This window comes from Aspergillus multicolor (assembly GCF_047715735.1).
Source record: "Aspergillus multicolor strain CBS 133.54 unplaced genomic scaffold BDW74scaffold_1, whole genome shotgun sequence".
In the NCBI taxonomy this organism is placed as follows: Eukaryota; Fungi; Ascomycota; class Eurotiomycetes; order Eurotiales; family Aspergillaceae; genus Aspergillus; species Aspergillus multicolor.
In genome coordinates this window covers 7,851-20,025 of record NW_027395952.1, presented here as the reverse complement: position 1 = coordinate 20,025, position 12,175 = coordinate 7,851, and the positions used below count along the sequence as shown (strand labels likewise).

Below are 12,175 nucleotides of genomic sequence, written 5' to 3'. Positions count from 1 at the left end.
ATGCCCTCCTGCATCGGCGTGCACGGGTAGATCTCTGTTACGGCATCCACCGAAAGGCCAGCGTTAGCTAGTGTCTCATGAAGCTGATAGAGTCCGCTTTATGAGTTTGGCAACAGGGGCAGGTCACTCAGTGTGAACTTCCTGGGACCTGCGCGGAGCTGGTGAGCGGCGACGGTGAGCGCGTCCCCAAACAAAGTCATCCAGCGGTGAAGCAGCACCTGGTGCTTCATCTGCCGATGAAAAGTGCAGGAGATCATCAATCGACCCAGGTGCACGTCAATGTTGAACTCCACAAGGCTTATTCTTCGGGTCCTGGGCGATTCTAGATCCAAGCAGGAAACCCCCTCCAAGCACAGCAACGACTCGTCGCTCTCCAGCTGCTGGTAGACTCCCGCATAGTTGAGCAATACCTCCACCTTGCTGTGGTCCTTGAATGTCTCTCTTCCTGCAGGCGAGAGATAACGGCTGGCACAGTAAGGCTGGCCGTTCCCTGGAACGGAACGACGAACGTCCTTTGCAAGCCTCACCAGCGCTTCGATGTCTGCACCGGGTAAATGGTCGTAAACCAGCCGACGGTTTCGGAAAGATCGACCTCCATCTCGTTGAAAGCTTCTCGACCATGGCCCTCGATGAAAATTGGAGGCGCACGTCGGTCGGCGAAGGTTTAGCCAAAGGAGTACACCAGGGCAGCGACCAAAATGTCTGTGACCGATGTTGCCAAAGGTTGACTGCTCTGTCCAAGCAGGAGAGCCGTGACATCTGGTTCCAAGCTCACGGCGTGACTCTCGGACTGGTCAGATGTGTTGTCTGAGACCTCGACCCCCCAGTATCTGTAGTCGGAAGTGTCTACTTCGTATGGGAGGATTTCAGACGGGACCAACGACGTTGCGGTGGCATGCAGCCTCTCTACGAAGGCTTGGAATGATACTGTCGAGCGAGGGGAAAGGGGTTGACTACCGCGCAGAATCTGGTCCATATTGTGCCAAATAATGCGCCATAAAACAAGATCGACAACTAAGTGATGAGCGCTGAGCAGGAGAGTTTGCTCCTGAGATCCATGACAGAAGAGATCTGCTGCAAAGACAGGGCCGTGGACGATGTCGAGCTGCGTCTGACGCGCCTGGGCAATGGCCGTGATTTCAGAACGCCACACAGGATGCTCGCTGAAGACAAAGCTGTCCGGCTGCATTTTTGGTACGCACTGCCGCCATCCAGCCTCTGCATGCTCGAATCGAGCTCGCAGCATGGGATGACGACGCACAATTTCTTGCAGAGCACCCCCGACTGCTCGTGCCTGGACCGGGGTCTTGATCCGTAGCAGGAAGCTTTAGTTGTAATGGCTCAGCCCGTCTGGATGAAGGTCGAAGAACAGATATTGCTGCGGGAACACTCGCCAGGGCAGCTCTTCCGTGGTATGATTGGCGAGCGGCTGCGTGGTGACCGGGGAGACTAGACTGCAGAGGCTGGCTACTCGAGATCAGCTGCATGGCGTTTCGACAGCCCTGACCAAGGACCAGAAGCGAGATCTGCGTGTGCGTCATTACAGCAAACCCCCCAATGCTCTCTCCGCAATCTCCATCACGGTGCGTCCAGATCGCCGCCGATGAGGCTTGGCCGAGGTTCTGATCGATGCCATGAAACGAGCCGCTATCTCAGGAAATCTTCGTGTGCTTGTGGTGCCACTGAGACCCACGCGCAAAGCCGACTTCCCTACCATCTCGATGAAGAAGTACTTGTCCTGGTCAGATCCGCAGGGGCGTGGAGCGTTCGATCCATGGTTGCGTAAGCACATCCAGTTGGGTGCGCAAATTGTCAAGATTGCCCCTGCCAGCATGACAGCCACAGGAACGGTGGTCGAGTGGAGGAAATGGACAGGGCTCGATGTCCAGAGTCTGGTGCGAAACGCCGTGGCGCAGCATGTGCGTGTGGAACGAGATGGCAATAGACTCTACGTTGAGATCCCATTCAAAGGAGGTCTGGTGCCATTAAAGTACTATGTTCTGGCGGGAGTCTGTGTTTATACCGAGCCAAATGTCTGGCTGTTCCATAAGCTGGAGTTTTGAGGGGTTTCTCGCCTAGTATTGCAATCAATGACAGAATTGAATATATATTCCCATAGACACAGTAGAACAGTAATTTAACTCAGACAAAGGTAAACATTGCCTGCTAACGTCTACAGACACTGGGAGTACCATTCGTTGACATAGGTGCAAGTCCACGGACTCGCGCATGTAGTCGCTCCAGTCCAGCCACTGCCACCACACTGTCCCCAGCGCGGAGCTCCGGTGCCGGTCGTCGTGGGCGCTGTTGTCGTACTCGTTGTCGTCGGCGTAGGCACAGTCACCCCAAGTCCAGCTAACAATCCATTATACGCAGGCTTCTTCACCAAGTTCTCATCCCACGGCAGCGCAGCCCCATATCCTGGGAACGTACTCGGCACCCACGAGTACTTGTCCGTATAATCCCAAATGGTAAATCCGACACAACCGTCCGTGTCCACACATGAGCCGACTAAGTTCTGGAAGTCTGTTGCCTGCTGCGCCAGTGTGGTTGCTGTAGTAGGCAGCTGAATCCGGACATCGGCCTCGGTGTACGCCACTTCGACGCCCAGTGCCGTGAAGGACTTGAGTACACTGACAAGGGAACTGCGACCAGGGACGGTCCCTACACCAAAGTGAGCCTGGAACCCAACGCCGTCGATTTTGACGCCTCTGTTCTGCAGGAGTTGAACGATGGCGCGCGCAGCTGCTGCCTTGGCACCGCCGTACTCCAGGTTGTAGTCGTTGTAGTAGAGCTTCACGTCGGGATCGGCGGCTGCAGCAGCGGCGAATGCGATGGGGATGTAGGATTCGCCGATGGTGTTGTAGAAGGGGTTGGTCCGGTAGGTGCCGTCTTCGTTGAGGGCTGGAACAACGATAGTTAGATATTGATTAGAAAACAGTACTGAGGTTTGACATACCCTCATTCACAACATCCCAGTGAATACACCGGCCCTTGTAATGGGTCACTACGTTGGTGATGTGGTTTTGCAGGGCTGCCGTGAGAGTGGCATTGGTCCAGGTGCTACTGGTTACTGCTGGCGCGTTAGCCACTATCTTAGCATCGTTTGAGCTATCGTACCCCAGCTCGGAAGCTGCTGATGCCAAACAAGTGTATGACAGCGCAGCAACTGGCCATTATTCTCGGCTAGATCGGCAATGACGTCTCCTTTGGTGAAGCTAAATGTGCCCTGCGAAGGTTCGGTGCTATCCCACTATAACTTAGTATTAGCCATAAGCATACCCTACGTCCACAGGTGGTCTACCTTTTGTGCGTTGCCAGGCGTGATTTGACCAAAGTCAGAGGTATTGCTGAGCTGGGCAAGGTATGGAAGGTCCGTCAGCTCTCCATTGTCTGTCGCGGAGCCAAAAAACTCCAGTCCGGCGGCAACTGCAGCATCATGCAGACCAATGGCAGCGACACTGTGTGTCTCTCATTAGCTGTTGTGGCTACACACGATGGGCCGGGAGTAAAGGAACCACGAACACGTTCGGGAGGAGGCATGCCGCAAGCGCCCCGATAAGTGATGAGAACATCACCATTTTCTTCGGATGGTGATAGTCGTGGAGCTGTTGCTCAAAGCAGACGTCCAAACCAGAAGGAACAAGATGGGACTTGCCTATTGATCTACTGATCCTACATCTGCAGGACAAGCACTGAATGCTTTATATTCACTTCCATGGTGAAGAGACAGGATGTCAGACCGTCTATCCGACGCGGGGCTGTCCTCCGTGCTCCGTCTACCTCGGAGTCAGGTAAGCCACAGTGCTATTACTAAAACGAGGTGCTGCTGCATCTCGATATTGAAGGCGTTAGGGCTAGTGCTACGGCACAGGGAGACAGACTTCTGCACTGTCCTGTCTGTCAATGTCTGACAGAAACCACCAATTTGGGAAGAATAAGCGATGCATGCACGGCATTTACTGTCTGCAGACGCCTTTAGCCTAATGTTCAGCCGAGTCAAGAGCTAAAACCACATGTTCCTAGTGTTCCCCGCAGTTTAGATTGGGTTGCAGGGGGTCAACAAGCCTCTCCGCCCGCGACCAAAACGGACATCCGTGCCTCATTATGTTGTCGCTCTCTTACTGGATTAAGATCCATCTTAGACCTGATACTCAGGTGTTCATGCCAAATCACTTAAACTCCTCAGAGGGCGACGAGGGCGGGGCACTGACATTGTACCTAGATCGTTCTAATCGGCCACGCTCGAATGGTGTCCCCTTCACCCAATCCACACGTTTGCTATCCACAATGTACCATATATTACTACAGTCGCCCATTGAGTGAACAATAGTAATACATGGAAGACCTTCATCGTATTGCTCTTTTGTGCACTCGCTGGAATTTTGGGCAGGGAAATTCAGGCTTCTGACATCCGCTCCCAAACTGTCAACAGCTCCAGCAAGACGCTGCTACGGATAGCCTCGTAGGAAAGTGACATGGTTAGAATGCAGTTCAAAACTGTTCTAAGATGCATTGATTGATTTTCTCCGTCTTCGGTTTTGGCTAAACAACCATTGAAGCGCAGGGGATACTACATATATTTGCCACGCCGACTAGCGATATGAGAAGAAAACTATGACTCTTGGACGAACAGCATGTGCATGTAAGCTACACCAGAGAGTAAAAGCATAAATGTAGTCAATAACTAAGGATTATTGAAGTTTGCTGTACCATGGAAGAGAGTAGTCCTAACAGTTCTCCGTCGACATAAGCTACTCAATGGTCTGTCCAGGCTTGACACCTCCCCTGATATAAAGGCTCAGAACGCCGGGTTTGCATTCGACAAAAGTTGGACAAAGTAGGCCTAGTAATGGTCGTCAGTAATACTCATGCACGTCATAGTCAGTGCATACCTGGAACCATGTCCCTGCTTCGGGAGCCGGCTGCAGTGCATCGCTGTATCCGCAGTGGGCATCGTATCTCGTCGCAGCACTATCCGACGTCCCGTCACTCTCCCCACCAGGTTTGACCCAGACGAAGGCATCGACCAAGGAATCGCCCGTGTTTGTGGTCGGTCGCTCGCCGAAACCCGTGTTGATGACATTGCACCAGTCGCCCCACGCCTGTTGGCCGGTGGGCTGCTTGCCATTGCGCCCGGTATCGACGATAAAGTGTGCGTTGAAGCCTTGGGCGGACAGGAGAGGGGCGATGGCGTTGACGTAGCGCTTCTCGTCGCAGACTGTGTTGCCCTGCGTGTAGGAGGGGCATGTACCGATGGTCCAGGCGTTGTAGTTGGCGACGTTGGTGGCAAGACCGCGGACCGCAGCGGGTGATCCAGCGTTTTTGTAGACGCTTGCATACAGGTTGGCGGCGGGTTGAAGATTCGCGGACCAGCCAAGCCATCCCGCGTGCCCTATAAACAATTTGTCAGTATACTCTAAACATAGACATGGGCTATAGACGGAGTTAACTTACCGGCGTCTAGATACATGTTCACATTGGGCAAGTTAAGCTGCTCGAGTGCGTAATCGGTGCATTCGAGATATGCACTTTGAGCGTTGGCGCACTTGGCCACATTCAGATTTGTGACCAGGTTCGCAAGACTGTCCGGTTCTATTCAATGTTTAGTCGCTGCGATTGAGGGGCAACCAGGTCTCTTACCAATGACTAGGATCGTCTGAACATCCGAGTACTCAAGAAGGATCTCTCGAATCGAGTCAATGTAGGCTTTGTAATGCTCTACGCCATTATCATCAATGCGGTACTCGCCATTGCTGGCAAGGGCAGCACAGTCGCGGTCGGGAAGGTCATAGACAACAAACTGCCCGGCGATGGGAGGGCTGGCTCCAGCGTCGTTTTGGGACTTGATGTCTTTCAGATAGTCGGCCATGGTGGGCACTTTGGCGGCGACATCACTATCCTAATCTTAGCTCAATTCTTTCAGAACTAATATACAGAAGACTTACAGCCATACGAAGGAAGGCACCTTGGCGGCGGCAGTCGCTGCTGCTGCAAGCGAGGACTGAGTACCAGTCAGGGATGGGATGGCGATGGAGTGCACCTCGGAGGAGTAGTACGGGTTCACATAGAGCTGATAGCCGCTGAATGGATTGCCGGTAGCGGTAGCGGTAACAGTAGCAGAGCTAGAGGTAGAGCTGGTGATGCCGGTTGTACCGCCGCTCGTCGTCGTCGTCACCGATGTCGTGGTTGTCAAGGTCGTTGAAGTCGTCGCCGCGGGCAGGCATTGGGCATACCCTATCCAATGTTAACAGTTGCCCGCTCAAGGCGAAAAGCCCTAATACAGACATTGATTTACGGTCGAACACGCGGCTCCATCAACGCAAGTAGTTGCTCCTGACCAGCCCTCGCCTCCACCTGGAGGACTTGTTAGCTCTGCACAAGATGTGGGAAGATATGGGATAGCCGATGCATACATTGGCCATAGAGAGTCTGCTGCGCCTGAACCAAGGATGGCAGAAGCGTCAGAGCAAGAGAAGCAGTGATGTAATTCATTTCGAGAACGCGAAAAGTAGTGTACTGTCTGCTGCTGTGTGGCTGTTGTTCTTCCTCGTCGCCGAGATGAATTTATATCGTCGTCTCTCCGTATCCCACTTCCCCAAAGGCGTTATGTGCGCGGGGTGTAGCCCGTCGTTCCCGTGCCTAATTTAACCTCAGTGATCGCTTTCCCATCACAAAGAGGAGATTGTCAGGTGCCCGAGGAGAGGGTGAAGCTGTAAGTTCCCAGAATTCGCAACAGCAACCTAGGTACCGTGGTCTGCTGGAACGCCTCGTGCGGAACTCACGGGACGCCTCAATGACTGAAGACCGTCTACTCCGTTCTGCATGCAGCTGTCGAAATAGGTCCCTGCATGGGTGATATTTTACTTGCATGGACGATGCAACCCCATTGGTCGCCTTGATCGCGCCATGTAGCCGTGCTCCGGAGGCTCGCGGCAAAGCCCAAAGTAGAACGGAGTAAGACGATCGTGCACCAAGCCAACATGTTTGTGACGAGGTTGAAGAAATGAAGACAGGTAAATAACGGCGAGTGTTTAAGCACATACAAGAGATCATACTCCATTTCCCGGCAATGTTAGTGGATTATGGTCTGATCAACGGTTTGACAATGAGACCCGAATATCTAGTCACTGGAGTATACGCCAGCTAAACAGTTTGTTATAAGAGCTGATAGGACAGTTATCCTTTTGTAATTCGCCAGGGCTTAGTGGCCAATGTTGATTTATCCAGGTACGAGACTAGACACTGCCTCATGGCCATGTGCTATGGCAGTCTCGGGCACATGGGCGGGAAAACGTGTTCGAAGGCACTTCCAATCGGCACGAGCTGCGCTCGGAAGTGATTAAGCATGGGACAATGCTGCTCTGAGGAAATATTCGACATTCCAAAGCATTTTCGTGCTCCTCTCGTCGCACACGGCATCTCAGATGAGTTAACAAGCAACGGGCTCTGCCAGCTTGTCATGGTGCTAAGCCGCGCGACAGTAAAGCATCCAATAAAGGAGGATGCGAGTATTCCTGTAAGCATGAGCCCCCGCGTACACTGCAAGGGCAAACGGAGAGAAAGAACGCGACCGCGACCGGCCGATCATTGCGGGCGGCCAGTCTGGACCGTGGTAGACCGCGCCGATTACGGTTTGATATTTCTTCACCGCAACAAATAGATCTGATAGGCTGGAGATAAGTGTGAAAAGCAGAGTGGAGAACGGAACAGATTTTTCTCCGCATTTTCCAAGACGACAGACCGCAACCCCCGCCAGTTTCAACACACCTCACCGGATTCGGTTTATATTCAACACTTCAAAATGGCCAAGTCCAAGTCAATGAAGCGCAAGCGCAATGCTCAACCTTCGCTTCCGCAGAAAGTTTGTAAGCCGTCCACTCTCCCACCGACTCCCCCGCCCGATGTGGCTAGTCTCGACCCGCATCTCAACACCATTGTATCGGACGAGGAGCTGGAGACAACCATTGAAACTCTCAGTGCCCTTGCAGAGTATCCCGGCTTGACCAAGTCAAAAGCGTGTAAGGATATTCGGGCTGCAGTTTATGAATTCCGCAAGGCCTGTACAACGGGGCTCGACAATGCTGGTAAATCCCCTCGTTGTCCATCATGAAGCACGATCGCTAAGCATTCAACAGAGGGTGCGAACTTGACTGCGCGGATCACTGGGGCCCTGGCCGATGGAAAGTACGTCGACGCCAAGGTCCTATTGGCCGAGATGAGAATCCGAGGCCAGCAACCCAAGATTGGGGCCTTGTGTCGCTGGGTGCGCGATCTCGATGTCGTCAGTGGTCTCTCTACACAGCCAGGGGCACTCGAGGCGCTTCCAGAGCGGAGTGCAAAGGACCTTGAACTCTTGAGCGTCCTTGATGCAATTCTGCGCATCAGCACCCCAATCGACACCAACCCTGCTGCTGTCAGCTCGGCCTCCCCAATCGCCTTCCAGTCCATTTGGGACCTGCGCCCCGCAACCGCCCCATTGCCCGTCTACGCCTCCGTATTGGACAAATCCATCCTGAGTCTGGCACCAAAGTCCGATTCTGCGATTCAAATCCTCGAAACAACGCCCGGTCCACTCCGGAAACCTCCAAACCATCACCCCGCCATTCTCTACACCACCGTCCCAGGAGCGGTCCCCTTGTCACCGACCATCCCATCCATCATATACCATCCGCACCCCGCAGTCCCCGGCCTCGGCCTTGCAATGAACGTTCTCTCCGCGACCGAGTGCCAGGCAATCATCGCCGCCGGGGAATCTGTCAACTTCCTCCCCGACGCCCCCCTCCGCGAAGACGGAGACGTGAGCATCCTCGCTCATAACTTCTACTGGATCATCGACACAGCCTTCCACGACACGCTCTGGTCGAGAATCTCCCCCTACGTCCCCGCCTCCGTCAACGGCCGGCCCGTCCGCGGAATTAACCGACGCTTCCGCGTCTATCGGTACGTCCCGGGTGCCGAATACCGCTGCCACATTGACGGCGCATGGCCGCCATCTGGAATCAGTCCTGAGGGCAAATACATCTATGATGCCTCCCCGCCGGACAACAAACAGAGCTCGATGTACACGTTTTTGTTGTATCTCAACGACGAGTTCGAGGGCGGGGAGACGACATTCTTCATGCCAGCGGCCAAGGAGGGGACATTGAATGCGTACCCCGTACGGCCGGTAATGGGCTCGGTTGCCATCTTTCCGCATGGGGAGGCAAATGGGGCGTTGTTGCATGAGGGAACGGGGGTCAGGAAGGGCGCGAAATATATCATCCGGACGGATGTCGAGTATGATGTGAGGCCTAGCGGGGAACCACTGATTGACTCATAGATTTTCCGTTTAGTATCAACCTGGACATTTGGTCTCCTGGGTTTGTCAAATGTCTCGCCTAGTCCAAGGCAGTCAAAAAAAAAACACGGAGTCTTGAGGTTTCTACGCTGGCGTTTAAATCAATCACACTACCAGATTATACACGGAATCAAATGAGTAAAATAGATTTAATTCTTTCATCATGCAACAGGACTACAGTAGGCTTGGCTTTATCACTTCTAGTCCCTAGTCCCTGATAGAACGCGCCTGCCTTTTGTTTCTTTGCCCCCTGATTAGTCTGTTTTATCCTGCTCCTGCTACTGCTAGGCTTTAGCGCTGTGCGTGCTCCTGTTAACCCTGGCATGTGTGTGCATACCTAACTACCTGCCTTGCGTAAGTTATTACCCCCTTTTATCCTATCTTAATTTATGCCTGTAATCCTATCCCGCTCGCTCCTGCCTCTGCCTGGCATGATAATATAGATATTAATATAATAAATTATAAATTATATACCTTTTATAATCCCCCTTTTTTTTCCCTTTCCCTCCCTCTCCCTTTTTTAAACCTAAGTAGTTAAAATAAGGCATAAATCTCTTTTTTTATAACCTTATTTATTACTTTTAAATCTACACAGCGCCTTATTACTAGTATGTAGTTACCCTTTTTACCTTACTTATTTATTTTTGCACCTATTATAGCTTTTACCTAACCATGGTAACCCTTCCCCTTCGCGAGGCTGCCCTGGCAGCGATGCTCCAGCGGCCGTGGGCTAATCCATCCCGAGAGCCCGGCTGCTAACCGCCCGCGGGCGGCCTGCCCGTGCCGGGCCTGCTAGTTTACCAGGGCCATGGCTGCCTATACTACCTGTATATTACCCGGACCCTAGATTTCACAAAGAAGCACCGCCGCGCAAAGCACTAGGAAAAGAATAAGATATAAAAACAGGGCTAGCTCTTAGCTATATATACTAGGGCCTGGTAGCAGGCCTTCCTTATAAATTAAGTAATATTTTACTTATAATTTTATATTACCCGGGCCGGGAGCCACTTCTTTAAGGTAACCTGCATGGCAGCCCCCATAGCACAGGGTAATAAAAAAATGCCAGTACTTATCCCTGCAAAGCTTGTCCAGGCCCGTGTAAACCAGGTACTGCGGGAAGAAAAAATAGTTATAAAATAAAAAGTAAGCCAGGTGCTAGTCCTGGATCCACACCCTACTAAGGTATCCCCATGGCTGGAGCTTACCTGGTAGCCCAGGTATTTATATAGCTAAAATCTAATTATGGTTGCCCTGCTAGGCGCCCTGCTAAATCCCCGCAAGAAGCCGCTGCTGGTGCAGCTTAGCGCAAGCATGCAGCGGTTAATTAACTAGGCCTATCACGCTATTTATAATGGCTAAATTAATAAGTTTAACTAGGTTTATATTAATATCTTCTTTTACTAGCTAAGTATTTAAAACTAGCTAATCTAGATCTACCTGCAGCCTAAGACCTATTATTATTATAATTAGGTTTAGTAGTGCCTGGTTTGCTTTGTGTACTACAGCACATGGCTAGACCAGGTAATCTAGCTATGCCACTAGCTTAACACCAGCTAGCTAGCCACGCTGGACCGCATAAAAAAGTATGATTACAGGCTAGTAGCTCTTATTACACAGGCTATAAAGCCTTTTATATTAGTAGTAGCTAGCCAGGATACCCTATTCCTTATACTACCTGCCCTTAACCTACTGCCACGGTGAACAGTCCCCTGGAAGCAGAAAAAGGGCCTGGCCATGCTAATAAATACCCTGCCATAGCTCACGCCACGCCCACTAGTACCAGCCGCCTTGCCCCTTATGGCACCCTTTTTATCCTGCCCTACCTGCATAGGCCAGGCCCCTAAGCCTCCCCAGAGCCCCTGTAAGGTAGTATTTTAGGCTTAGCTAAACCAGGCCATGCTAAGCCTTTTTATTATATTATAAGACTATCTGCTAATAGGGGACCTGTTTAAAAATACCCTAGTAGGCTTTCTTGCAGTGCTTAAAGTAAATCCCGCGTTCTAGAGCTTTTATAACCTATATAGCTATACTAGCTCCCTATCCAGGCTAGTAAAAATAGTATAAATACTAGTCACCCTCCGCGCTGTCCGCGAGGCCAAGGCAGGCCAGGTAAGCCATGCCGCGGACACCCTGGATAAGATACGCGAGCGCTTCCTGCTTTTTAGGGTATGTGCCTATAAGGTCCTTGGCCTTAGAAGGGGTTTGCAAATAGTGTGAAAGGGTGTAATACACCTAAAAGAATAAGAATAAAAGGGTTTATAAGCCTTTTTTCCAGAAACTAGTTTTATTATAAAATTAATGCTAAGAATCTAAACTCTTCCCTTGCGGAGGATAGGTATTCTTTATATATATTAAGTTAGTACAGGTGCTAACTTAGCTTATTTATAAAAGATTTTTTATAAATATTTTTTTAAGTTTTTATAAAAAAGTTATATATAATATTATAGGCCTTATTACTACCCCCCCCCCTTTTACAGCCTTAGTTTTTTAAGGCCCTTATTTTTATAATTTTTATAATTAGCTTAAATATCCTAAAGCACCCTTAAAAAACCTTTTATAAGGGAAAAATTCTTACTATATAATAAAAAATAATATACTTTTTAATATATTACTGCCCTTATAACTTTTTATACACGGCCTTAAGAGCTTTTTTTAATTATATTAAGTTTTTATAAGTAACTTTTTTAAAGTGTTAGGCTTTGCCCTATAAGATTTTTTATAAATTATAAATATGTATTATTATTATAGGTATTTTAGTATATTTAACCATTTTTATATACTCCCTTACACCTTAGGTGCAGTACTTCCGCGAGCATGATTTTAATAGGGTAAAGG

The 12,175-nt window shown here is 50.5% G+C and overlaps 6 protein-coding genes across 6 annotated transcripts; 2 read left to right on the top strand and 4 right to left on the bottom strand.

Moving 5' to 3' along the window:
* Nucleotides 1-98: 98 nt before the first annotated feature.
* BDW74DRAFT_171946 (uncharacterized protein) lies at nt 99-598 on the bottom strand (the record flags this gene model as incomplete). The annotated part of the gene is made up of 2 exons (XM_073727398.1): nt 99-465; nt 528-598. The coding sequence occupies 2 exons, from the start codon at nt 596-598 to the stop codon at nt 99-101; spliced, it is 438 nt and encodes a 145-aa protein (XP_073589205.1).
* A 66-nt stretch (nt 599-664) lies between these two features.
* On the bottom strand, nt 665-1,189 carry BDW74DRAFT_171945 (uncharacterized protein; the record flags this gene model as incomplete). The annotated part of the gene is made up of 1 exon (XM_073727397.1): nt 665-1,189. One exon carries the CDS (start codon nt 1,187-1,189, stop codon nt 665-667), a length of 525 nt encoding a protein of 174 aa, XP_073589204.1.
* A 445-nt stretch (nt 1,190-1,634) lies between these two features.
* BDW74DRAFT_171944 (uncharacterized protein) lies at nt 1,635-2,063 on the top strand (the record flags this gene model as incomplete). The annotated part of the gene is made up of 1 exon (XM_073727396.1): nt 1,635-2,063. One exon carries the CDS (start codon nt 1,635-1,637, stop codon nt 2,061-2,063), a length of 429 nt encoding a protein of 142 aa, XP_073589203.1.
* Nucleotides 2,064-2,173: 110 nt separating this feature from the next.
* Nucleotides 2,174-3,581, bottom strand: BDW74DRAFT_171943 (putative endo-1,4-beta-xylanase; the record flags this gene model as incomplete). Its single annotated transcript, XM_073727395.1, has 5 exons — nt 2,174-2,904; nt 2,960-3,073; nt 3,121-3,253; nt 3,305-3,461; nt 3,526-3,581. 5 exons carry the CDS (start codon nt 3,579-3,581, stop codon nt 2,174-2,176), a joined length of 1,191 nt encoding a protein of 396 aa, XP_073589202.1.
* A 1,220-nt stretch (nt 3,582-4,801) lies between these two features.
* cbhC (putative cellobiohydrolase) lies at nt 4,802-6,495 on the bottom strand (the record flags this gene model as incomplete). Its single annotated transcript, XM_073730797.1, has 7 exons — nt 4,802-4,846; nt 4,896-5,395; nt 5,458-5,595; nt 5,644-5,897; nt 5,949-6,237; nt 6,289-6,357; nt 6,417-6,495. The coding sequence occupies 7 exons, from the start codon at nt 6,493-6,495 to the stop codon at nt 4,802-4,804; spliced, it is 1,374 nt and encodes a 457-aa protein (XP_073589201.1).
* A 1,309-nt stretch (nt 6,496-7,804) lies between these two features.
* Nucleotides 7,805-9,322, top strand: BDW74DRAFT_164395 (prolyl hydroxylase family protein; the record flags this gene model as incomplete). The annotated part of the gene is made up of 2 exons (XM_073726255.1): nt 7,805-8,087; nt 8,139-9,322. 2 exons carry the CDS (start codon nt 7,805-7,807, stop codon nt 9,320-9,322), a joined length of 1,467 nt encoding a protein of 488 aa, XP_073589200.1.
* Nucleotides 9,323-12,175: the final 2,853 nt, after the last annotated feature.